The 23,513-nt window shown below is 44.6% G+C and overlaps 1 protein-coding gene across 13 annotated transcripts; it reads left to right on the top strand.

Annotated features, from left to right (window-relative positions):
* Positions 1-770: 770 nt before the first annotated feature.
* LOC125986721 (focal adhesion kinase 1) lies at positions 771-23,118 on the top strand. 13 transcript variants are annotated; one of them, XM_049750566.2, is made up of 36 exons: positions 771-997; positions 6,836-6,862; positions 8,350-8,597; positions 8,913-9,085; positions 9,561-9,648; positions 9,812-9,891; positions 9,987-10,049; positions 11,124-11,178; positions 12,630-12,770; positions 12,860-12,937; positions 13,012-13,119; positions 13,183-13,300; positions 13,388-13,418; positions 14,076-14,140; positions 14,361-14,447; positions 15,373-15,390; positions 16,616-16,672; positions 16,988-17,008; positions 17,404-17,501; positions 17,566-17,650; positions 17,725-17,825; positions 17,885-18,000; positions 18,072-18,172; positions 18,289-18,378; positions 18,450-18,654; positions 18,728-18,839; positions 18,911-18,985; positions 19,253-19,348; positions 19,482-19,586; positions 20,029-20,091; positions 20,199-20,238; positions 20,361-20,464; positions 21,493-21,648; positions 21,725-21,805; positions 21,914-21,999; positions 22,075-23,118. In XM_049750566.2, exons 3-36 carry the CDS (start codon positions 8,394-8,396, stop codon positions 22,196-22,198), a joined length of 3,225 nt encoding a protein of 1,074 aa, XP_049606523.1. In that variant the 5' UTR covers positions 771-997; positions 6,836-6,862; positions 8,350-8,393; the 3' UTR covers positions 22,199-23,118. The 13 variants fall into 13 exon arrangements, with proteins under 13 accessions (XP_049606523.1, XP_049606521.1, XP_049606511.1 ...); XM_049750564.2 differs by lacking the exon at positions 771-997 and adding an exon at positions 4,822-5,047; XM_049750554.2 differs by lacking the exons at positions 771-997; positions 6,836-6,862 and adding an exon at positions 7,418-8,032 and having other exon boundaries at positions 20,032-20,091.
* The last annotated feature ends 395 nt before the right edge of the window (positions 23,119-23,513 follow it).

The raw sequence follows: 23,513 nt of genomic DNA, 5'->3' as shown, positions 1-23,513 counted from the left end.
CACAACAAGTCAAACGATGCTGTCTGGAGCTTCCTGACCTTCTACACCTCTGGGAATCCAAGAAAGTTGTTGATAGCTCAATCTATTTTGTTGTTGTCTGCACATGGCATTTTGTCTTTGCACTCTTTTCTCATAGTGTCAACAACAAACTACAGTAGCTGTATACCTGGAACCAAATGCAATGGCATAAAGTGTCCACAAGGTGTCACCCTCAACCTTCTTTTCTAGAAGGTTGTTACGACCAGCGCTGCAATATTAGTAAAATAAGTAAAATAATTCTCAATACTACCCTTTTTTTTTTTTTTTTTTGGTTGTTCCATGTAATTCATGTGACTGTACAGTGGAAATAAAAAGTCCACGTAAATACTAAATCTAAATACAAATCAAATATGAATTATTTCATGTATCTTACTTGAACGCCATAAATATTCACTCCTTTATTTATTATGCACTGACAATACGAGTTTTGGCCAGACCTACTTCAATTTTTTTATGTATTTTACCTTTGCCCAAGTTCTGCTCCTTATCCTTTTGCGTCTGTATTTTTCCCCACTAACGCTTGTTATTAAATAAAAAATAAAACACACACAAACGGCTGTCAAAACACGAGTCATGGCTGACAAAACGCATCATAGTGACGCTTTTGTCAAGAAATTCCCCCGAGGTTATCAATTCCATACACTCGATTCATTCATAAAGTAGGCGTGGCTCGCGCGTGCGTAAATGCGCACGCCTGTCTGTCTGCCTGCCTGGCTCCCGGTGGCGGCCATGTTGGAATGTTGGATGTAGACGGGGGCGAGCGAGGAGGGGAAGCAGGAACAGCCGAGCGGAGATCGAGCGAAGGGGGGGAGAGCGAGACATTGAGGGGGCGAGATTGGAGAGAGATCGGAGCGATAAAAACGCCGCAGATAACTACTTCTGGCTTTCGCGGTGCACGTAGCGGATTTTCCTGCAACTTCTCCCGGATTTTCAAGTCTACAAAAGTCCTTAAGAGAATGTAAGTAAACATTTCGACCTCACTTGTAGGAGAGGTGTTTTGCAGTACTTGTAGTACTTGAGGAGCGAAAAGGAAATGATGGGGCGCGTCGATTCACTATTTCAACGCTCGAACTGTCAATGTTTTTGCCACTTTGTCACTTTATTAAAGTGTTGCATATAAGTTGGGATTTGTTTTTAATGCAACGGAGTGGTGGGAAAAGCATGTTGCAAGAACCGTTGGCCTCACAAAGTCACATGGAGTTACATTACCTCCACTTTAACTGGATTAACCCACTTTTGTGCTCCCAGATCTCCCTTCCAGGTGCCCTTTTGGTCCGGTCCAGACTTTTAAAAGGTTCCATTTGTAGAACACCGCAGACCACCTTGGGCCATCTTATGCAACATTAGACCACGTTTATCCCCCCCAAACCTAGTGAACTACTTTCTATCAGATAGAAGTACCTTAATTAGCTATGTGTCCAAAATTTTTAATATTCTCAAACATCTTTAATTCCCTATGGTAAATCTGAGTTTCAAACTTTCATAACTTTATAAAAGGGTTCCTGTTGTCAAGAACTGGCACCATATAATCATTTTTATTAATTAGTTTCTAAATTAAATTAGCAGACTGGCACTCAAAACATGCATAGAAAAACAAATCATTAAGCCATATAATTAAGGATATTTGACAATAATAATTAACTATGTTAAGAATTCTATATGTACCTGTGGTTAAAAAGCAAAGTGTGGAGAGTCTCATGTATCCACACACTCCCCTTTATCTACTTACAGTTGACTCACTTGTCTGTAATCTTAAATCTGTGTCAAAGTCCTTAAATTGGTGACTTTAAAACTACCGTATCGTCCACTCCAGTCCATTTCTCACATGCTTAAGAGTGAGAATTGTAAAGCACACGTTGGAGTGATTATTTGAAATGAGCAGAAGTGTCACATTATAGATGTGCTGTGTAGTTGCGCACCATTTGCCTCCACTTCATATTCCAGATGCGAGCGAATGCTAATGAACTGCAGTATCCACTCGAGATGCAGCCTCCGAGCACTAATCATTTTTCGTCTCCATGCGTGCATCATTTTTTTTTTACACGGCTCTTGAAGAAATACAGGACCACTCAGGTGATGTGCATCGAAGTTCTTCATATAAGCCGATTGCTAATGACCTCTTTAAAGATCCCAAACAGATATAGAAGATGAACCCGGAAATAATTTGGTGACGAGCTTCCCTCTGTCATTTTGACATTCGTGTCGTGCGACTTTGAAGCCATATTTTCTTTCACAATTCGTGGTTGAATTTCAAAATGTACAAGATGTTGGACTTACAACGTATCATCAAGGTTTTATAATTTGAGATGCTGATCCCAAATAAGGATTGTTTTTAAAAGTTTTATAGAAAGCGATAGAGTTTGACTCTGATTCGACTCTTTTCATGTGGTCGGCTCCAGCTGACTAATACAGCCAGGCGTGTTTGTGGTGTGCGTGTGTAAATTGTAGAGCGGTGCTTGTATTTATAGTAACACTTGACGACTCTCGAAGATCCTACAGTCAACCCCCGTAGAAAAATCTTGTCCCACTTGTTCCCACTTTCTTGCATTCTCTTTTTGCCACAGCAATGAATTGAGAGACGCGCAAAAGGGTGACAAAAGCGCCAGTCTAGTGTAGCATGACTCTGGCTGATAGCAATCACTTGTGTGTTAGAGGAATGCTGAGTTCCTGAATAAGGTTGTGTGTTCTGTCCTTACTACATGGGCATGCCACTTTTATTGGTTGGAAGCCAGCCATTAACTCATTCACCGCTAGCCCGGTTAAATGGAATCTTTGACGTCGATCAATGGCAGTGAATTTTGGATTCCTTTGGGGTGTTGCTTGTGATTGATTGTGAAGATTGAATATCACCGTGATGCTGGATGAATGTAAACATCACAAGCTCAGAAATAGATGAGCCGCGATTGACCTCGGCCCTTAGGCACTGTGATGTCTTTTGCAGTTGACAGCAACTTCTGACTTTTGAGCCCTTCCACATTGCTGGTTGTGTAAAAAGATGCTCAGATGTTCTTCAAGTGCTTTATGAAGTGTGTGGATAAAACTAATGTGCAGGGTAGACTGCAATCTGCCACAATGGCAGGAAATGACATCATTGCTAATGACCCGGCCCTCCTTGGGGGCATGCACATACCCGGACGTGTGCGCAAAAACACACACTCGTGCAAACCTCCTTGAGTCCCTTCGCTCTCCATTTGAGGACAGGAATAAAGACAAACTGGTCCTCATGATGCCAGATCATGATAAATGGAGCTGGAACGTGGTGATTCCCTGGACTCAAACAGACTCAACGGGAATAATAGGACTTAGTAATGCCGCAGTACCGCAAAAACACGGAGACGCACATCTTGTAAAGTAGTTTGCCCTCTTCTCTTTGCGTATGTCTGTGTGTGTGTGTGTGAGATGGCGGGAGCCGTCGGCGTAATTACACGTCGACAAAAGAAAGAAGTCATTGTCATAAAGACGAGAAGTGTGCTGGGGTGAAGACAAATGGTAGGAAAAAGAGAAATACAAGACAGAGTGGAAAAGGACCAACGCATGTGAAATCACTTGCAGCTGGATTTTCAAAAAGATGAATTGGAGGAACTTTGGGGCTTCTTTTTTTTTTTTTTGACAGGATGTTTATGTTTTCACCGCCTATTGTTCTGTATATATTTTTTTCCCCTGCTGTCTGTGGCCATTGTCTGGTTGACGAGTAAAATCTTGGGGTTGCTCCCCAACTGGAAAGACAATTTTCAAAACAGTCCTGAGTCACAAATCGGTGTCAAAGGGATGACCTCATCTTTGCTCATCAAGCTGCATCTCGCTCACACCCCGTCGGAATAGACAACTTCAGTGGAACACCTGGAAGCAAGCCAGCGTTACGGCATCGCGGTCGCACGTTTCGAGACATAACTGGAGCTGAGGTCAGCTGCGGGTAAAATACCACTGTGTCTGTATGTGTGTGTGTCAGGGTTTGTGTGTGATGAGTCACCCGCAAATGCTGTCCTTTTACACAAAGGTTCATTGAGCAGTGGTCTTCGGTCTCCATTCTTCGAGCTGGTTCCAACCTGTTTTAATGTGATGGATTTTCAACTTTACGCAGGCAGGAAATGCGCTGAATAAACAACATTTATTTGGGACCCTCGTTGAAATCGCCTTGCCACAAGAGGGCAGTGGTACTACACAGAGACCGGGTCATATAGGATGGATGCGAGTGTGTGACATCTTGGCCTACTAATCTGCTGGCCCATTAATCTGCTTTACTCTTGAGCAACTCTGGTCTTGCCTTGTGGTCTGTTTGAGATCAAGGGGGGATTGTCTTTCCTCTGTCTCATTCATTTAATATGTATTGAAGTTTGATAGAATTTTTTTTACGTCATTGTCAGTCACCAACAAAAATGCAACCGTAAATCAAATTTACAGTCTATATATTTTTCTGGAAAAATAATAAACCCTTTCAGGTGTGTGTCCTGATTTTTCTGTTACTACCCCCAAAGTTGGTTCTTCTTGTTCCACGTGCTGGAAAACACTCATATGGACCGACTGAACCTTTTTTTTTTTTTTCTCCAAATGTATTTTCAGCCGTCTTATGTCGTTTTTCGCCTCCTTGGCATTGCATTTTCTCTTGCCTCCCGCTTCTATCAACTCAAAGTGACTCGTACATCTGGCTGCCTCTCGCTCTCTCGCTTTTCCCCTTCATCCCTCTCCTGCTGGACAAAGATTCCCCCTCCCCCTTCTTCCTCCTCCATCCATCCACTCACTCATCTCCCTCCCCCTCTCCTCTCTCTCTCTCTCCTTCCCTCTCTCCTCCGATTCCTCACTCGTGTGTGTCAGTGGAGTTGTAGTAGTTGTAGCGCGGGATTAGGAAGGAAGGGGAAGGCCGGTTTGTAAAGTGACAGAGTGACCGCAGAAGCCCGGCTGGGATTTGGGCTTTCCCAGTATAGCCTCCTTTCATTTGGTTAGTAGGGGGGAATCTTGCGCTTCTTTTTCCCCCTCTCTACTGGACTTTAAATGGAGGGATTATACCATGGTAAGGTTTGACATGGAGGATTTAATGCATGTGTCATGTTCTATTTGCCGTAGATGGAGTTTTGAAGAAGGTGGAGAAACCGGCACATTGAAAATTCACGTAAACTGACTTTCTTAAACTATTGTTGCCACTCTGTGACACTTTTAATTCCAAATCAGCACTTTTTTTTTTTTATTGATTAAAAACGTTGAAGCGTGCAGTCGGAATAGAACTTTAAGAGGTGACATAATCCTCTTTCTTCTTGATCAAGAGGGTGTGTGTGTGTTTAAATGTCAAGTGTGCACATAAGGAGGCTTTAAGTAGGCGCATGTGTGGGAAGTTGTGTGTGTGTGTGGGGGGGAGTGGATACGGATGGTAAATTAGAGGCTTGTGTTGTGCATCCTTACATAGACTCTTCTTGTTTTTGTCTTGGGCACAGCCATATGTATATTTCGGTTTGCGGTATTTTGTTTTGTCCGCCTTGTGACACAGAAACCATGTTGTTTATTTCTAGGTTATTATATGGCTTGTTAAGGTTATGGAAGACTTTGATTTGGATATTCATTTTGACTACGTAAGAAGGTCAATACCGTAAAAAAAAAATATATTTGATCAATGGTGAATAAAATAAACGGTGAGGCCACCCCTGCGTGCTAATCCCGGCGAACACGTTATCGCCGCACCTCAACGAATGTGTGCTTGTGAAGATAAACGCTGATTGGCGTTCATTATGTTTTATGCATGGTGTTTTATGTTTGCCAATTTGATCTTTATCGGAACTTGACTGATCACATAGGAAATGACTTGTGCCGTAGAAGACAAAAAAGTGGTGTACCTGCTTGATGATCCATAAAAAAGACTTTAACATTTTACTTTACCTTGTAAAAATTGCTCCAAATAGAGTCATCAATCTGTCAATTTATCTACGTCAATAAGTCACAGCTTTCCTTTTGCATACAAAAGGCTTGATTTTCCACGCATCCCCGCTGTGTTTTTGACTAGCAGGTGTGCTGGTCGCCTCGGGCACAGTTCTGTTGAACGCTAGACTGCATGCTCCAGTAGCACTTCTTTGTCCGCAGGGTCGTAGACACAACCTGCGCGCCTCCTGCTGACCACTGAGGTGGGCTGTGTACGTAACCGACAGTCAAGAAGCCTCTCTTTAGCTACAAATATCTATTTCTCTCTTTTTTTTTTTTGCCGTGTTCCTTTTTACTGTACAAGGACATCAAGAGAAAATGTGCAAATCATAAAAGTCACACCTTAGGATTTATTGGTAATTGAAGGCCCTTTGTGCCTCCACTGTGCACGCACACACACACACACCGGTTTCGTATTACAAAGTGTTGGTCGATAAACTATACGACCTGAGTTTGCACTTCCTCTCTGTGGCCTTTCTTGGCATTACATCATCTTTGTTGATGACCCTCTTCTGTCATTTCACTCTAAGTTAGTGCGAGCGTGTGTGTGTGTGTGTGTGTGTGTGTGCAGCCCCGGTTGTCGAAAGCACTTATCGTCTTGACCTGACTCAGGATCAGTGACGCCATAACCGGACCCAAAAGCCCGTTGGACAATCCCATGCTGACGGGCAATAATATGGAGAGAGTCTCATGACTTGCCATTTTGTACAGTTAACCTTAATAATTCAAGTCTGTGCTTTTTAATATGGCAGCGCTTTTGTTTCCCCTCATTTTGAAGAAGTCCTTTCTGGTGTTTATCCATGATCCTGGGACCTATTGATTATCCTCAATCCATATGCCATTGTTGCTTCCCACTAAAATCAATCTGCTTTCTATTTTTTTTGTCTTTCAGATATCTCCAGGATTGTCTACTACACAGGTGAGTGACCCCGTCGCCCGCCCCCATTCTTGCCTGATTTTATACTCATTATCATACAGCTGCCAAAGGCTCGGTCGGGTGAGGTGACCGACAAAGCTTCTCCCTGACGGAGAACAGAGGAAGTCATTTGTTTGCGGTGTTACTTAAAGGTCAATGCACCACGAACGGCTGTAATTAGAAAGTAGGTCCCTTTCTGGTTGCCAAGTTCATCCCCAAAGCCCAGAGAGCGCAAAATGACGTGAAGGGCGTATTACCATTTGTGTGCACTGGCAACCCAGTCCATCCATCTGTGTGCTAATAAAAATGCACATGTGCAGGCAATGCATGTGGCAATTTTCGAGATGAAAATAGAAACATTTACAATTAGTTTTGAAAGAATGAGATAATTACAGAACATTTTTTAAGCCCGGCCTGATTTCCAGTCCATTCCTGTGACATCACAATCATGATGGGCAAAAGTGGGAGGGCATATTCATTGAACAGTCCCGATGTTTTAGCGATTAGCATATTCCTCCTGCTCCTCCTCTCGCCTCTCTTCAGCTCCCTATTCAACTTTCACCCGTGTCGCGCTTGTCCTCCTTTTCCTCTCATTCTTCCCCGAGACAATGGTCGCCTTCGCCGTCGATCCTGCATCGCTGCTTCTGTCCCTCTCTTTCATTGCACACCGCCGTTGCTAAACAAGAGGACGTCTTCCCATTGGCTAATCAAGTGTACGTGCACCGATCTGGAAAAGTTACTTTTTTTTCTTTCTTCTTCACTGTGAAAAGCTATCCAAATTGTCTCTCGAGTGAGTCACGTCACACTTCCACGGCAACGGTGTAACTACGGAGCGCAGGCATGGGGCAGGAACAGCCCGTTAACAAACAGCCAGAAAAAAAGGGGGCCGTCGTGGGGAGAGAACTTTCTGGACTTTGAGGACCTCAGGCTAAAGGACTCCAATGTTGGCATTGTCACAACTTCCAACTTGAGGGATTTGCTCTTTAATGCCGCTGGAAGTGGCGGATCTCGCATGCTCGCTTTCATCGCCCGGGACAAGTTGCGGCGTCATGCGTGTTTGTGAGGCCGCCAGCTGCCTGTCTGTGCTCGGCGGTGACGGACACTGCCAGAGACTGACATGTGTTTCCATGGCGACGAGCGGCTGTAGCCCCTTTCCCATATGTTGGGGCCGAGGTAGGGCAGTCATTTCCCTAATAGGGGGACTCCAGTGAATGCCGCCACTTATTCACCGTTTGTTATTCACAGATTGTCCCCCCCCCACACACACACACACACACACGAAACATCTCAAATGAGAGAATAGCTTTTGTATGATGAGTTTGTTTTTCCGCTTCAACCCAAGTCAAGACACACATGACGACAAGAGGCATTCCCAGATGGGTTCGATTCCAGGAAGTTTGTCAATGTCAGGAAAAATAAACACCGTGGTCCATTGTCTGGCTTGGGTCGTAGAATGGACGAGCCTTGACCCGGCTGTGCTTGTTTTCCAGAATATGACAGACACTTAGCCGCGGCGGTGTCAGCAGGGAAGACCATGGCGACGCCCTACGTGGATCCCAACCTCAATCACGCCCTGCTGGACGGTGGCGCCAAGTCGCGGCTCAGCGCCGGGGGGTCGGACCGTGCCGCCGCCGGATCGGTGGACAGGGTCCTCAAGGTCTGCCATCACTTTGAGCCCAACACAGAACTCAGCAGCTGGTCCTCCAACATCCGATACGGGGATGCTGCTGATGTCCGGGTAAGATTTTCAGATTTCAATTCTGTCAAAATTAATCCAATTCAAAACGTGATATGACATTTGACTCGTGATAAACCGAGGACCCCCTGTACCACAACGCAAATAGTTAAGCGGTCTCCCTCTATATCTGGGTCAACCCCCCCGACCTCTGCTAGAGTTTTTGCATGGCAACACACATATGCTCCTTTGAGCATTAATGGGCATGTGATATCTGGCAGCTTGTTTCAGCGTGAACGTCATGTTCAATTTGAAGTGATGCGCGAGGAGAACCCACTATCAGTTTAAGTGACGGTAACATCACATCCTTGTCCACAGGGAATCATCCAGAAGATCCTTGACATCCACAAGGTGCGGTGGACGTCATGCTTCGGCCTGCGTCTAAGCAGCAGCGGCCAACCCAGAGACCAAGTGCACTGGCTTCACCCCGACATGGGCGTGTCGCACGTCCGTGAGAAATACGAACAGGCGCGCCCCAATGAGGAGTGGAGGTGAGCAAATTTTCAGGCGGAGAGAAGCTAGCGGCATTTGACAATGCACTTTAAAAATTCATCTGCAAGTTCTCTCCGTGGAAAGATGTCATCATTTATATTTTAAACCAAGGAGCTGGAAAGGATAATTGCTAGGAGGCGGAGCTGCTTGACTTGATAAGAATATTCAGCCATCATCAGCTTACGTGACAATTTGACAAAGCCTCAGCTAGTTTGTGTAAGCCCGTGGCGAAGCAGCAGGATTGATTTAATGGGAGTCGCCTCATGAAAAATCCAGCAGGCCCCGTCTGTTGAAAGGCTCGTCGATCACTTTTATTGTGGCGCTCGCCACTAACGCCATTGTACTTTTAGGACCTTTTGCACCGTGGTCCTATAAAGAGAGAAGGAAGCAGATGTCACCTTTGTCCGATTAAGTCAACAACTTTCTCCTTGTGTGACGACGTCATTTCTTTCTTTCTTCATTTCTTCTCCGCAGGTATGAACTTAGGATCCGATACCTCCCCAAAAACTTCCTGCAGCAGTTTACGGAAGACAAACCGACCCTCAATTACTTCTACCACCAGGTAGGAACACACTATCTTTCATGAAACACGAGACATATGGCGCTGATTGCCTGGAACTCATCTAGGTCAGTAGGGCTGTTTGTCAACGTGCCATTTGTTGCGCGGCCATATAAATATGTCTTGAAATAAACATATGCCTTTGTTGCTTGCATTTGGCACCCAGGTGAAAAATGACTACATGGCACAGATCGGGGATCAAGTGGAGCAAGATGTCGCCCTTAAACTTGGATGCCTGGAAATCAGGTGAGTGCCCAGCGGTTCTTTAACTATTAATTGCTTGATTAATTCATTTCTTTAAGATGTTAATAATGAATTGTATGCTCTGCTCTGATTTCCAGGAGGGTCTATAAAGAGATGGGAGGAAACGCCCTGGACAAGAAGTCCAACTATGAGCTGCTGGAGTAAGTACTTTAGCCAGCCGGCATGTTTTGCAAACTCGCCCACTTTCAACTCCATACATTTGTTTTTATTCATGTTCAAGATTGCAATTACTCACAAAGGCAAAGCTGCTTCGCGCGGCAGACTGCTAACGCTAACAAACCGGGCGGCTTAACGAGGCCGCTTGGCTCCGACTCTAACGAGCTGCCCGATTTTTGCCGTCGTCTTTTCTTTCCGAGCCTACAGCCCTAATGAGCTTGCCAATGGACAGAGAAAGAATTTCCAGTCATTATGTATCCTGCTTCCTGCTCATCCCAAGTCTTTGTCCTCGTTGCAATCTTTTTCTTTGTTATTTTGTCTCAGTCTATCCCAAAAGATGTCAATGGTCTGCCAAGCAGAACTGGAAGGAGAAGCACTCCAGGCGTGACAGTTGCCTTGTTTTGATCATTCTGGAGTTCGTCAAACATTCTCAAAGCAAGCAACGTGACTTTTAAGTAACACTTGAAGTTGACCACTGTGTAATAAGATGAACTAAGACTCAAATAAAATAAAAATACTTTGAAATTTAGGAGACAGAGTAAAAATGTGGTTGGCAAGCTTCTCTGGGCATTTTCATTTTCGCCATTACGCTAACAGCCGCATGCTATTTACAAACTAAATTTGTATCCTGAGTTTGTCTGCAAGGCTTGAAGTTAACAATCCCCGCCGCCTTACAAATATGCAGAGAAGTTAACCGCTGTATAATGAGACTTTAAAAAAAAAATGAAAGTAAAACCACTTGCCTTTTGATGCCATTTTAACACTTAGTTTTTTTTAGCATTCACGTGGTGAAATTCGTTTACGTTGATTCCTAAATAAGTGTAATTCCATTTCACATTGTGTAATTATCACAAATTTTTCAATCCAATCCAAAATATTACCGTACGAGATCGTGTCGTGAGTTGTCTTCCTCACATTCTTCCCAATGTTCGCTTCCCACATCCACTTATGCAACGAGCTCGGATCAGATAGGCACATTTAACATTCCTTTGAGTATTTACCGCATTCTAAACATTCCCCCCCCTCCTCTCTCTTGTCATCTTAACCTCTGTGCACAGGAAGGATGTCGGTTTGAGGCGATTTTTCCCCAAAGATCTGCTGGACTCAGTCAAGGTGAGAAGAACATGAAAAAAAAAAACATTACTCACAGACTTATGCTGCAAATTTGTTGACTGTTTTCCATTCCTGTTTAAATTTGGAGTATTGACCGCATTGAGGCTGTTTTCATGTGTGCCGGTGTCAGTGATAAATTTACGGCACACTTTTACGGGCAGGGTGTGTTTGGAAAGGCGCGGTGACCCCAAAAGGTCCCGATGTCGGCAGGCGGCGGGGGGAGACAGATGCTCTGCCGAGAGGCGCTCGTGCTACCGCTCGTGCGCAACCCCTGGGGTCACGTTTGAACCCACTTTCTCCTTCCAACAATGAGGAAGGAAAGGGGGAGGTACCCGCCTCCCTTCTCCGTCTGCCTATCAAGCCCAGCTGAACCCCTCCCCTTGCCATCAGCTGCCCACAACTTTAGCTCCTTTTCACAAACATGGTGGATAAAGGCCCTCCTCCCATCCTTGAGGCACCCACACGCGCACTCAAACATCCATAAATTGGACTTGAATGCAGATGTCAGGGTGGCTGTTGTTGTTTCGTTGTATTTATTGGAGTTGTTTCGACTGAAACCGATTAGCACGCATCTGTTAGTTGCTTGACAAAGGTTGATATGCAGAAAATTATACGGTACGGTTTTAAATTAGCTTTCATATCGTTTAAATCTGAAACACTCCGTACAGAATGATCGAAGTTTTGGATGAATGATTTCCAAATATTCTTGTGAACATCTGCAGTTGTTGGGCATTGATTCGAAGTCGGGGGTCGGAGGAGGGGGGAGGGGGCACAGCTGTCATTTGTGTGGCTGTCTTTGAAAGTCTATAAGGGAATGGGAGTCATTTAATGGGATTATTCTCTTTCCCAATAGACTCCACTTGTCTCACGCACACGCAGAGAAAATAAAAACAGATGGCCAAGGTAGTAAAGGGTGACTGATGTCAGGGTTAGGCAAAGCCTTCTACAGAGTCCATTCATGCCGACAGGTTGGTCTGCAGGATTAGTTAAAAAAACAAAACAACAACAAAAGCCTTGTGTCTTTATTGACAGTTTAAGCCGTTTAAATTAAATGTAGCTGTGTTTCACGTGGAAGGTTAATGACAATACGTCCGCCACCATGTCTTATTTAACAGTCTGTGAAAGTTCATTTCGTCCTCCAGCAACCTTGTTTCTTCGATTATGAATGCACCATAGTAGCCCAACTGTAAATCTGCATATGCCTTTAAATCAACCTCCAAACCCAATCTCTTCTAATCTCTCGTCTTAATCTATATGGTGAAGCTATTCACAGTTTGCTTAAGCCTCCCTACCTGATTTTCATATCCTTAGCCTAGCAGGATAACTGCCCAAGTCAATTTTGTAGCTCAACTGTCTCCAAATGGTGGATTTTTTTGTTGTTGACTACTACGCTTGGGGTAACTACTTTGTAATGTTGTGGTAATTGTCGGACGCACTTCCTTGTCGCTCAGGCCAAGACGCTACGTAAACTGATCCAGCAGACGTTCAAGCAGGTGGCCAACCTCAATGATGAGGAGTGCATCCTCAAGTTCCTCGAGATCCTGGCACCCATCCACCGCTATGACAAGGAGTGCTTCAAATGCGCCCTTGGGGTGAGTAGTTCTTTGTGTAAGGTTGACCCCTTGTGGGGGCTTGGAGTCCTGCACGCATTGCCTCTTCTGTTTTTTTTGCCTCCTCACAGTCAAGCTGGGTGATCCAGGTGGAGCTTGCAATCGGACCTGAGGAAGGCATCAGCTACCTGACAGACAAGGGCTCGACGGTAAGTGGCATTTTCCGTGCTGCTGTTTTGGTTAGCAACAAAGAAAAAGCAAGTTTCGGTTTTCCTTTCTGCAGCCAACCCATCTGGCTAACTTCACCCAAGTGCAGTCCATCCAGTACTCGGCCATGGAGGAGAAGGACCGGAAAGGAATGCTACAAGTCAATGTCGCAGGAGCCGCTGAGGTACACTGACACGGTCTTGAGTTTTGGTCAGATGTATCCTTGATGAGCAACCTGCGTGTGTAGCCTCTCACCGTCACGACCGCCTCGCTGACCATGGCGGAGAATTTGGCCGACCTGATTGACGGCTACTGTCGGCTCATCTCCATGGAAACGCGCTCTTTCATTGTCAGAGTACAGAAAGGTAGCGGCGTGTAAATATTTAGTACATATTTATATTTTATGGTGATTTGTCTAGCGAGCTCATGTTGTTATTGTGTTTGTCCTCTAGAGGGGGAGAGAGCGCTACCTTCCCTTCCAAAGTAAGTGCTACTCCAAATTTGAAGTTTTGTTGAACCTCAGCTTCACTCCTTTGTTATTTTGGTAATTCTAGGCTCAGGCTTACTGTATTTCCTAAAATAGTGGCCCCCAGGTGTATCCTTCACTTGAACAAATAAACCCCCCACCCCAAGTCGACAATTCCTTCTTTTTTTTTTTTTCTTCTTCTCCCAAATAGCAGTGGGTAACTGTAATTACCTCAGTTTCAGTATATTCTATTTTGTGGTCACGCTAGAATGTTGTGAACGGTTTACAATCCAGGGAGCAACATGACTTGACATTTCCTTCCAATTCCCGCTAATATTGTTTTTCACTTGATATAAACTACCGGCAACATTGTTTAAGGTTCTTTTACTAAAGCCCCCCCCCCCCCCCCCCTGCCTGCTACACTTTTAAGTTTGTGTTTATCCCTCAGTTGCTGGGTCCAGGTTTAAACTCTCCCTTCACCTCTCGTTTTTTTTTACTGCGTGTACCTTTCTCTCGCTGGTCAAATAAGGAGATAAGTTTGGCAGCCAAATAGTTTCCGCCTGTGCAAGTCTCCTCCTCTTTTCCTTGGCCTTCACTCTTCCCTTCCGCGGGCCACCACAAAAAGGCAGAGATAATTGCCGGACTTTGAGTTCTGAACACGTTTCTATTTGTAGGTTGTCTAATCATGAGAAGAAGTTGGAGGCGGTCAAGAGCGGAGTGAGAACCATCTCGGTTTCAGGTAAGTCAGGGAACGCCGTGCTCGCGCTATCACAACTTTTCCTGCTCTTTCCATTTCCTCCAACATCTGTTTTTTCTCTCACTGTTCCTGTCTTGTCTCCTTCGTCCTGTTTGTTTACCTTCGCGTTCGGCCCCTCTCTGCGCTCTGTCCGTCTTCCACTCACGCCGTCACCTCCACCCCCCCCCCCCCCACCTCTCTTTTGTCCTCCTATTGGCCGAAGACCCGACGCCGTCGACTCCTCCCAAGCCAGCCAAGGCGCGGCGTTTCCTCCTCCCCTTTGTCTTCTGTTCTGATTCACCACCCAATGGTATTCCTTGTGATAAGAATGCCTCATCAGATCATGCTAATTTAGATTAAAAATCAACTAACAAAGTCATCAGGTTGAATGGGTTGGTTGTGTGTGAGCAAGGCTAAAATCTGCTTTGTTAATAAACTTTTTTAAACGTTGACAAAATAATGAAGCTTTGTCTGAAGCTAACATTTGCCTCGCAAGTGAAGCGCAGCAGCACCGTGAAATGATGAGTTCAGCACATACCTCAACTCTGAGGTCACATTTAATTTGCTGAGTTCCAAATTCAATATTTTATCCACGTTTTTAAGCAGTTGATTTAAAGCGACAGAGCCGAATTTGCGGCCAGGAAAGAAGACTTTTTGCGATTATTGTCGGCCGAGGCGACAGCCGCAGTGAGCCATTAATCTGGACGGCAGCCGCGGAACTTTTTCCCAACGTTCTCAGCTGGCGGCTTCCAATTTGACACGCAGGCGAAACGCAATTTCATGTTTGCGATTTCAGCTTCACGCATTAGCAGTCGGCGGAGAAGGGTGCAAATCGAATCAGTCGGATTTGACAAATGATCAAAAGTATTAGGACACCTCATTGTGAAAATGTGCTCCATTTGTAGCTTCTTCCATTTCTTCCACAGAATTTCGAAGTGTGCAATTTTTTTGGGGGCGGATTCCCTAAGCAATTCTGTCCGTTTGACATCCGCCACTGGAATTTCAGCGTTCACCTCAGCCATTCACACAAATATTTACAAGTGGCCGCAGACGACACGGTGTGGCGTCTTCTCACCACTGTCTTTGTTTACGCATTTATTGGCGCTTTAACTAACTGCCTGCGTGTTTGGCTTTGCGGCCATTTTGTGACGCGACTAACCTCTGCTTTCTTTCTTTGTCTCTTCCTCCTCCTCCTCCTCCTCCTCTGCTTTTGCATGCTCTCCCGGACCCTGCAGAAGATCTTAGTGGGGATGGTAAAGTGATTAATCTCTCTGTTGTTTCTCATTTCATGTCGCCTATACAAAGTGCGCTGTGGATCCGGGCCACCGTTACACAAAAATAGCGTTATGAACTGTGTGTAGAAGGACCAAAACTCGAACGGCCTCAATTTCAACCAGTTATGGATGATTTTCAATTATATGCTTTGCGACTAAAACCAAGGACACCACCACAGCAACTATGGGATGTTTCTCTTTAAGAGAATTTCTCCACATGCTTCTCTCTCTCTCTCTCCACGAGCAAACATGCACACGTGGACTGACATATATTCTCGCACAAAGTCATTTGCTGGTTTCAAGCGATGCATTCCTGGCTATAATGGGCAAACACACACACACTAAAGAGAGACTGGAATTTAAAAAGCCAAGGCTTGTTTTGTTTCTCAATGACTGGAATGTTTTATCGTTAGATAAACCATAAGTAATGTAAACCAGTTTAGGATGAAATATGAACGTTGCGGCTCTTTCTTATTTTTTGAACCTCTCGTATTTTCATACCTCTCATATTAAATTACAACAACTTGAAAGGCAGTCGTGTGTACTTTAATGGTTTCCACTGTTTTAATTGAGCCGGAGCCGCTAGCTCCCACCTGGCTACTCAAATATTTGGAGTCAATCTCGAATTTAAGAAACAGATTCCTGGTGTTCCCACAGAGAGTCCACTGAATCGGACAGCAGATGTTCGACTCGTGTTGCTAGCAGCTGAGTCTGCAGCCTGATTTTTATTTTAAACACCAACCATCTGGTTAGGATGGATTCCGTCCATCCTGCCCTCCTCTTTTTTTCCCCTCCTCCTCCTCTTTCTCCTCCTCCTCCTTCTGCCTCTCTCTGTTTTTGATTCTCACAAACATCTCTGTTGGACCGCTGCTTCTTTTATTTATGTTTATCTCCGCTTGAACTCTTGCTGGCCTCCTTCTCCTAATTTCTCCGCCGCCATCGCACTGCTACGCCAGCTGCTGTCAAAGAGCTCAGCTGACACACGAGCCAATTGTGTGTGTGCGTGCGTGTGTGTCTCGATGTGTGCGTGTTTGTAACTAGAGAGCGAGAGAGAAAGAGAGAGAGAGAAGGATAAGCTGTATGGGTGTCGCTTTGGGCAGGAGTTATCAAAACAGTGCGACTTTTTTCAGTAAGCTCCTGCACTTCCTCAAAAACGTGCATGCCTTATTTTTTGGGAAACTTTTTAAGTCATTTTTCGTTACAGAGACCGATGACTACGCCGAAATAGTGGACGAAGAGGACACGTACACGATGCCCTCCAGTAAGTGCACAATTTCCGTTGGCTGTCTTCTCTTGGTTGTCCTGTAAGCCAAAACAACAAAGGGGGGGGGGGGGGGGGGGGGGGGGGGTGACGCATGTTTAGTCTCTCCTTCTCCCTCTTCTACTTCTTCTTTGAAAGCAAACTTAAATCTGCTATATTTTCTTTGCATGCCTGCGTGTACGCGACCTGTCATCCCCGCCAAGTACGCCGACTGTGACTCGCTTGGATGTGTTTTCCGAGCTGTCTTGCTTCTTTCCCGCTTTTCACCTCCCTGTCTTCTTTTTTTCTTTCTGCACCCACCCATCGCCAACGCAGTGACCTATGGAATAGTGGAAGGTAAAAAAAAAAAACACCTCAAAGCTTTACTTACCTGTCTCATTCTGCCCAACTTCTAAATGCCTGCTTATGAAATTTTCTTTGCCACAAATCATCTCCCTTATTAATATTTGGATCGTTTGATTAAATTCCTTTCATTGACATTCAATTAACAGTCAATTAATCAATAGGGGGTGATGTTCTGGACTACTGTTAACGGTAGCCAATATTCATGTTATTAAATTTTTTATGATACATATTAGTTTATTTGTATTTCATAAAATGGTATGACAATTGTTTCAGTTTTAATTACATTTTTATTCATACATTTATGTATTGCAAAAATTGGATGAAGATCTGGTGTAAAATAAAAAAACTTTCATCATTTGCATCATCACTTCACGTCTTCTTTTTAGCACGGGACTACGAGATCCAGAGGGACCGGATCGAGCTCGGTTGCTGCATAGGAGAGGGTCAGTTTGGAGATGTGCACCAAGGAGTCTACAACATCCCGGTACGTTTACACAATGCCCAACCGTGTGATGAACCAGCTTGAGTGTCAAGATGTTATTCCGCAGGACAAGCCAGCGTTGGCCGTCGCCATCAAGACGTGCAAGAACTGCACTTCGGACAGCGTCAGGGAAAAGTTCCTGCAAGAAGCCCGTAAGGCACAGCCGCCAAGCCATCCAGTTCCATTCACGCTCGTCGGATTAAATGTGCTAAACGTGCTCCCGCAGTGACTATGCGGCAGTTTGACCACCCTCACATCGTCAAGCTGATTGGCGTGATCACAGAGAACCCGGTGTGGATCATCATGGAGCTGTGCACGCTTGGAGAGGTCCGTTGATGCAATATTCCTGTGCTTGAATGGAGAATGATTTTTTTCTTTTCTCCCAGCTGCGTTCCTTCCTCCAGGTGAGGAAGTACAGCCTGGACTTGGCAACACTCATCCTGTTTGCCTACCAGCTCAGCACTGCGCTGGCGTATCTGGAGAGCAAACGCTTTGTGCACAGGTAAGTCAAGTGGCTTTAAGATGATGTCCTCCTGTGACTTTCATATTTGTGACTGACAAGTGCATCTTCAGGGACATAGCGGCGCGTAACGTGTTGGTGTCTTCAATCGACTGTGTGATGCTGGGGGACTTTGGTCTGTCCCGCTACATGGAGGACAGCTCCTACTACAAAGGTGATGATCATCAGAAGCTCATCTGTCACTTGAGAAAATCGCATGGATGCTTTAGTTGGGCTTTACTGCCATCTAGTGGAGACTTTTTCTCAAGCGTTTATCCTCCCTCGTTTCAGCCTCCAAAGGGAAACTCCCTATCAAATGGATGGCTCCTGAGTCAATCAACTTCAGAAGATTCACCTCCGCTAGTGATGTCTGGATGTTTGGTGAGCTTGTATGCTTAGGACTAAAATGGCGTCCTGTGATTATTGTGTTTATTCATTATTTGTGCATGCAGGCGTCTGCATGTGGGAGATCCTGATGTACGGCATCAAGCCCTTCCAAGGGGTGAAGAACAACGACGTGATCGGCCGCATCGAGAACGGCGAGCGGCTGGCCATGCCGCCCCAGTGCCCGCCCACCCTTTACAGCCTCATGACCAAATGCTGGTCGTACGACCCGAGCAAGCGGCCGCGGTTCACCGAACTCAAAACGCAACTCAAGTAATCGTGATTACAGCTCACGCGGGGTTCGCTATACCGAATGATTCCAATCCATTTTGGATTTGCTCAATAGCACCATACTGGAGGAGGAGAAGGTGCAGCAAGAGGAGCGGCTGAGGATGGAGATGAGAAGACAAGTCACAGTTACCTGGGACTCGGGAGGTTCTGATGAGGCGCCACCAAAGGTGACACTAGTCTTATTGATTAGCTTCATTGTTTGAACTCAACCCAATGTGTGTTTTATTTGTGTTTTCAGCCGAGTCGGCCGGGCTACCCTAGCCCTCGCTCCAGTGAGGGCTACTTCTCAAGCCCACAACACAACCACTACCAGGTACCACATACATACAATCATTCTTATTGTATCAAAAAAAAAAATTGCACAGTCAGCATGACCTCCGAGTGCACTGCAATCATCTCAACAAGTAATCCAAGCAGACTGCAGGCATTTCCTCTTGTGCTGAGCTCTTCTATCCATATAAGGAGCGGGACATTTGAACTCAACTCATCAATAACCCATCTGCTATATCTATCTTGCAGCATTGATTTATATTATTATTAATATTTGCGCTGTAACTTTCCCTTTTGCGTCCACATTCAGCCGACAGCACACGGCGTAGGAGGCGGCTTCTCTGCCACTGATTCTTGGAACCAGCACAAGCCGGAACATACAGCGATGTGGAGCGCCAACATGGAGGTATAGTGAAGCCGTCACTTTTTACATTCTCACAATATAACAGCAGCTTTACGCGTGACTAATTGGGACGTGGTGTCTATTTCAGGACCAATTTGAGGAAATAAAAGTATTGAAGGACTTTTTGTTCTCGCAGGACACGGGGTGTGCAGGCCAAGCGCTCATGGAGGAGAGGCTTATGATGCAGCAGCAGCAGATGGAGGACGACCAGCGGTGGTTGGAGCAGGAGGAGAGCTTCATGGTGACGTGAACCCGCCACCATTCTCGTAGAAATATTCAAGGCTGCAACTAGTCCGGTTTAAGCGATGAGACGGGAAGTGGGATTGGCAGGAGGTTAGGGACCAACGAGGAACGAGGTGCGGATGGAAAGAATTGAAGGGAAAATAGAGGGGATCTTTTCCTTGACCAGCTCCTCCTCCTTTTGGAAAAAAAAAAACCCTCCTTTTTCCTATTTCTGCCGTCTACTTCCTCTCCTCTTAAAATCCTCTTTTCTCGACTCTCCTTCCACATGAGCGCCAGTCTTTTTCTCAGACTCCTTTTTCTCCCAGGATGCAACTCTTCAAGGCATGCTTCACCACAATGGTACAGGAGCAAAGGGACAGAACCAGGGACACATTGTTTCTTTTTTTTTTTGCTCCTCTGGCGCAACATAGTTTCTAATAAAAGTTGTTGTTTTTCTCCAGAAGGCTGAGCCCAGGAACAGCCGAGGGAGCATCGAACGAGAGGACGGCACGCTCCAGGCGCCGGTCAGTGCTTCTCTTTCCATATGCAAGTTTCTTCTTCAGTTGGTGACCACAAAGATGCCACAAAATGCTCAACCTGCCCCTCCCTGACCTGTTGCCTCTTTTTGCAGGGTGGAAGCCAGCATATCTACCAGCCTGTGGGTAAACCAGGTAGGAAGAAGCAGACAAATGATGTGAAGTTCGCCACACCCATGTTGAAGTTTAAGTAGCAAATCATAGACCTCCTACGCTTGCTAATATTGATTTATTTTATTTTTGCTGTTGTCTTTTAGAACACGTGGCTCCACCAAAGAAGCCTCCTCGGCCCGGAGCCCCCGCCCACCTGAGCAACCTGTCCGTCCTCGGCCCCGTCGATAGCTACAATGAGGGCGTGAAGGTACGTACGTATGTCCTGCTCACAAGTTGACGAATGTGTGGTGCCGCCGCCATCTCATGCTAACGCCTAACAGCATTTGGGCTAACTTGTTGTCCCTCGCTCTCTCCTCATGTCTCCCCAAATAGCCGTGGAGGGTAAGATGATCCGTGCGTCCTAGCGTAGTGATTCAGTAGTCTGGGAACTCATTTGGTGAATAATTGAAGAATGCCAAATACAGTGGACCCTCCAAATACTTTTAGGGCCCTTGAAAAAGGTGCTCCCTCCATCGTGTAAGGCCTCCAACTGTAGTACAATTTAAATTTAATGCCACATAGGAAAGGTGTCTGGCTACTCAAACATGTTCTAGTTTTACCAAGCAGATTCTAAAGTCATTTAGCTTAGTAAGTAGCTGAAAGCATAATGGCTACCATGGAAAATTACAAGAGGAAGACTGGTTAAATCCTACTTTGAACCCCTAACCCTACTTTGAAACCCTAACCTTAGCTTAAAACCCTACTTTTAAACCCTAATGCTAGGTTAAATCCTACTTTGAACCCCTAACCCTAGTTTTAAACCCTACTTTGAAACCCTAAACCCTAGTTTAAATCCTACTTTGAAACCCTAACTCTAGTGTTAAACCTTACTATGAAACCCTAACTCTAGTTTAAATCCTATATTGAAAGCCTAACCCTAGTTTTAAAACCTACTTTGAAACCCTAACCCTAGTTTTAAAACTACTCTGAAACCGTAACACTAGGCCAAAAATTGTCATGTCATGGATGACGTGTATTTTTATTTAGTTTACATTGGAGGTTCCACTGTTATTTCTGGAGTCCTAATCAGTATTGGTTCTAGCAATAGTAGTAGGAAATATAATGTAGTGTATTATTTTGTGTATAGTTCTCTATGTCTGTATATCTATCTCCAAATCTTAAAATCTGTATCTATCCACATGATTATCCATCTCTGCTATATCTCCTTTCATCTACCCCATCTTTCTCTCATTCCATTTTATTCATCACCATCATTTATTTCTTTATCTGGTGCAGTTACAGCCCCAGGAGATCAGCCCGCCCCCCACAGCCAACCTGGATCGCTCCAACGACAAAGTGTACGAAAACGTGACGGCGCTGGTCAAGTCGGTTATTGAGATGTCCAACCGGATCCAGCCGGCGGCGCCCGAGGAGTATGTGCCCATGGTCAAGGTGAGCGGGGCTAGTCACAAACGCAATATTCCATTTAGAGACTTTTGCTGAGCTTTTGTGTGTGTGTGTTTTGCAGGAAGTGGGTCTGGCGTTGAGAACTTTGCTGGCCACTGTGGATGAGACCATTCCCGTACTGCCCGCAAGCACCCATCGAGAGGTAAAACCACACAGCTGACACAAAACCAAAGCTTGGAATGCAGATGTCAGCATTTTTTCAAAATAAACTTGATTTCATTATCATGGGACATCATCCCACCCGCCATAGATCGAGATGGCCCAGAAGCTGCTCAATTCTGACCTGGCAGAGCTGATCGCCAAGATGAAGCTGGCGCAGCAGTACGTTATGACTAGGTGAGCGCCGTACTGACTTTTTTTCTCGCCTTTGCCTTGGTGTTGACGTGGCGCTCGTCTCGTCTTTGTTTGCAGCTTGCAGAAGGACTACAAAAAGCAGATGCTAATGGCGGCGCACGCCCTCGCTGTGGATGCCAAGAACCTGCTGGATGTCATCGACCAAGCTCGTCTCAAGATGATCACGAGAACACATTCGTGAATCCTGAAGGATGCCCGAAAATACAGGGACAAGATGGATGTCTCATCATGGAGACAGAGACTTGGACAGCAGAAAATGTAGTCACCATGTTTTGGTGTCTTCTTGTAATTTTTTTTTTCTTTAAGAAATATTTCACATTTTTTTTAAATAATACAGAGTAAGTAAAATGTCCCCTCTTCTTTCAAGTACATAATAAATTATTCATTTATTGTAATTTTTATCTATTGTTTTTTTATAAGAAACGGATATGAAAAGAAAAGTTAGCATGTAGCATTAGTTCTGTTACCTAAACTACAGAATGTGGAAGGACTCCATCTTTTAATTAAATTGAAATTTAAACCTTTGCCCAAGCGGAACTAGCAACTGGCCAGATTTAATTACAATTATTTAATTAATTATATAAAATAAAGAAAAAGAAGACAAAAATAATTCTCATATATTTAAGAAAATTAGTATTTTAAAAGATTGTAACTTTTCAATCACCCTGTACATTTTCAAAAGTAGCCTTTTTTTTTTAAGACGTTAAAAAAAATCTATTTAACATGTGAGGGCTTGTTTTGAAGGAGTTTACTACATTATGAACTGGAAAGCAGATGAAGTGGTGATGATTTTTACATCATTTTTATATAATTATACATATATATATACACACACACCTACCCCTAAATCCGAACTCCTTACCCCTTACCCTGCTTTTTACACTACAAATCAAAGTGACAACTTTTCAGACTCCAATCCAATACTGTGAATAGACCAGAGTCACATTATTTGTTGGGTGAATGGCGACTGCAGTTTGGTCAGCCGGTTTGAACCTGATCAATTCCCAAATGGATGTATGCATTTTCACAAACGATGTTTTTCCCAGCACTTGTCTCAGGGAAGACTCACATCATGTACAAATAAAGACACTGTTACAAACACGTTGCTGTTACGCCTTCATTTATCATCAAATGAGCTTTTTTTGTGCGGTAGAGCTAATTAATGCACGTAACGAGTGAAAGGGTGAAACATTTATTCACGATCCCAATTGAGATTCTGTTATCATGGCAATCTGTCCTTTGGTTCTAAGGTACACTTGCAAATAAAAAATCGAAATTTTCATGGCAAGGTAGCATAACGTTTAAAAATTGGCCCGGTGTTCAGGAGATCCTGGTTCGAGTCCTGCTCTATGCAACGTTTACATTTATTGACACAGAAGAAGGTGTCGGACTCGAACCCGGGTCTCCTGAACACAAGGTAAAAGCTTTAACCACAAGACCAATTGGGATATTAAAGTTTCACTGCAGTTGTTTGTATTTGACTACAACTTTGACCA

The sequence above is a fragment of the Syngnathus scovelli genome, chromosome 19 (assembly GCF_024217435.2).
Source record: "Syngnathus scovelli strain Florida chromosome 19, RoL_Ssco_1.2, whole genome shotgun sequence".
NCBI classification, from domain to species: Eukaryota; Metazoa; Chordata; class Actinopteri; order Syngnathiformes; family Syngnathidae; genus Syngnathus; species Syngnathus scovelli.
The sequence above is the reverse complement of the archived record's forward strand: the minus strand, read 5'-3'. Positions and strand labels throughout refer to the sequence as shown.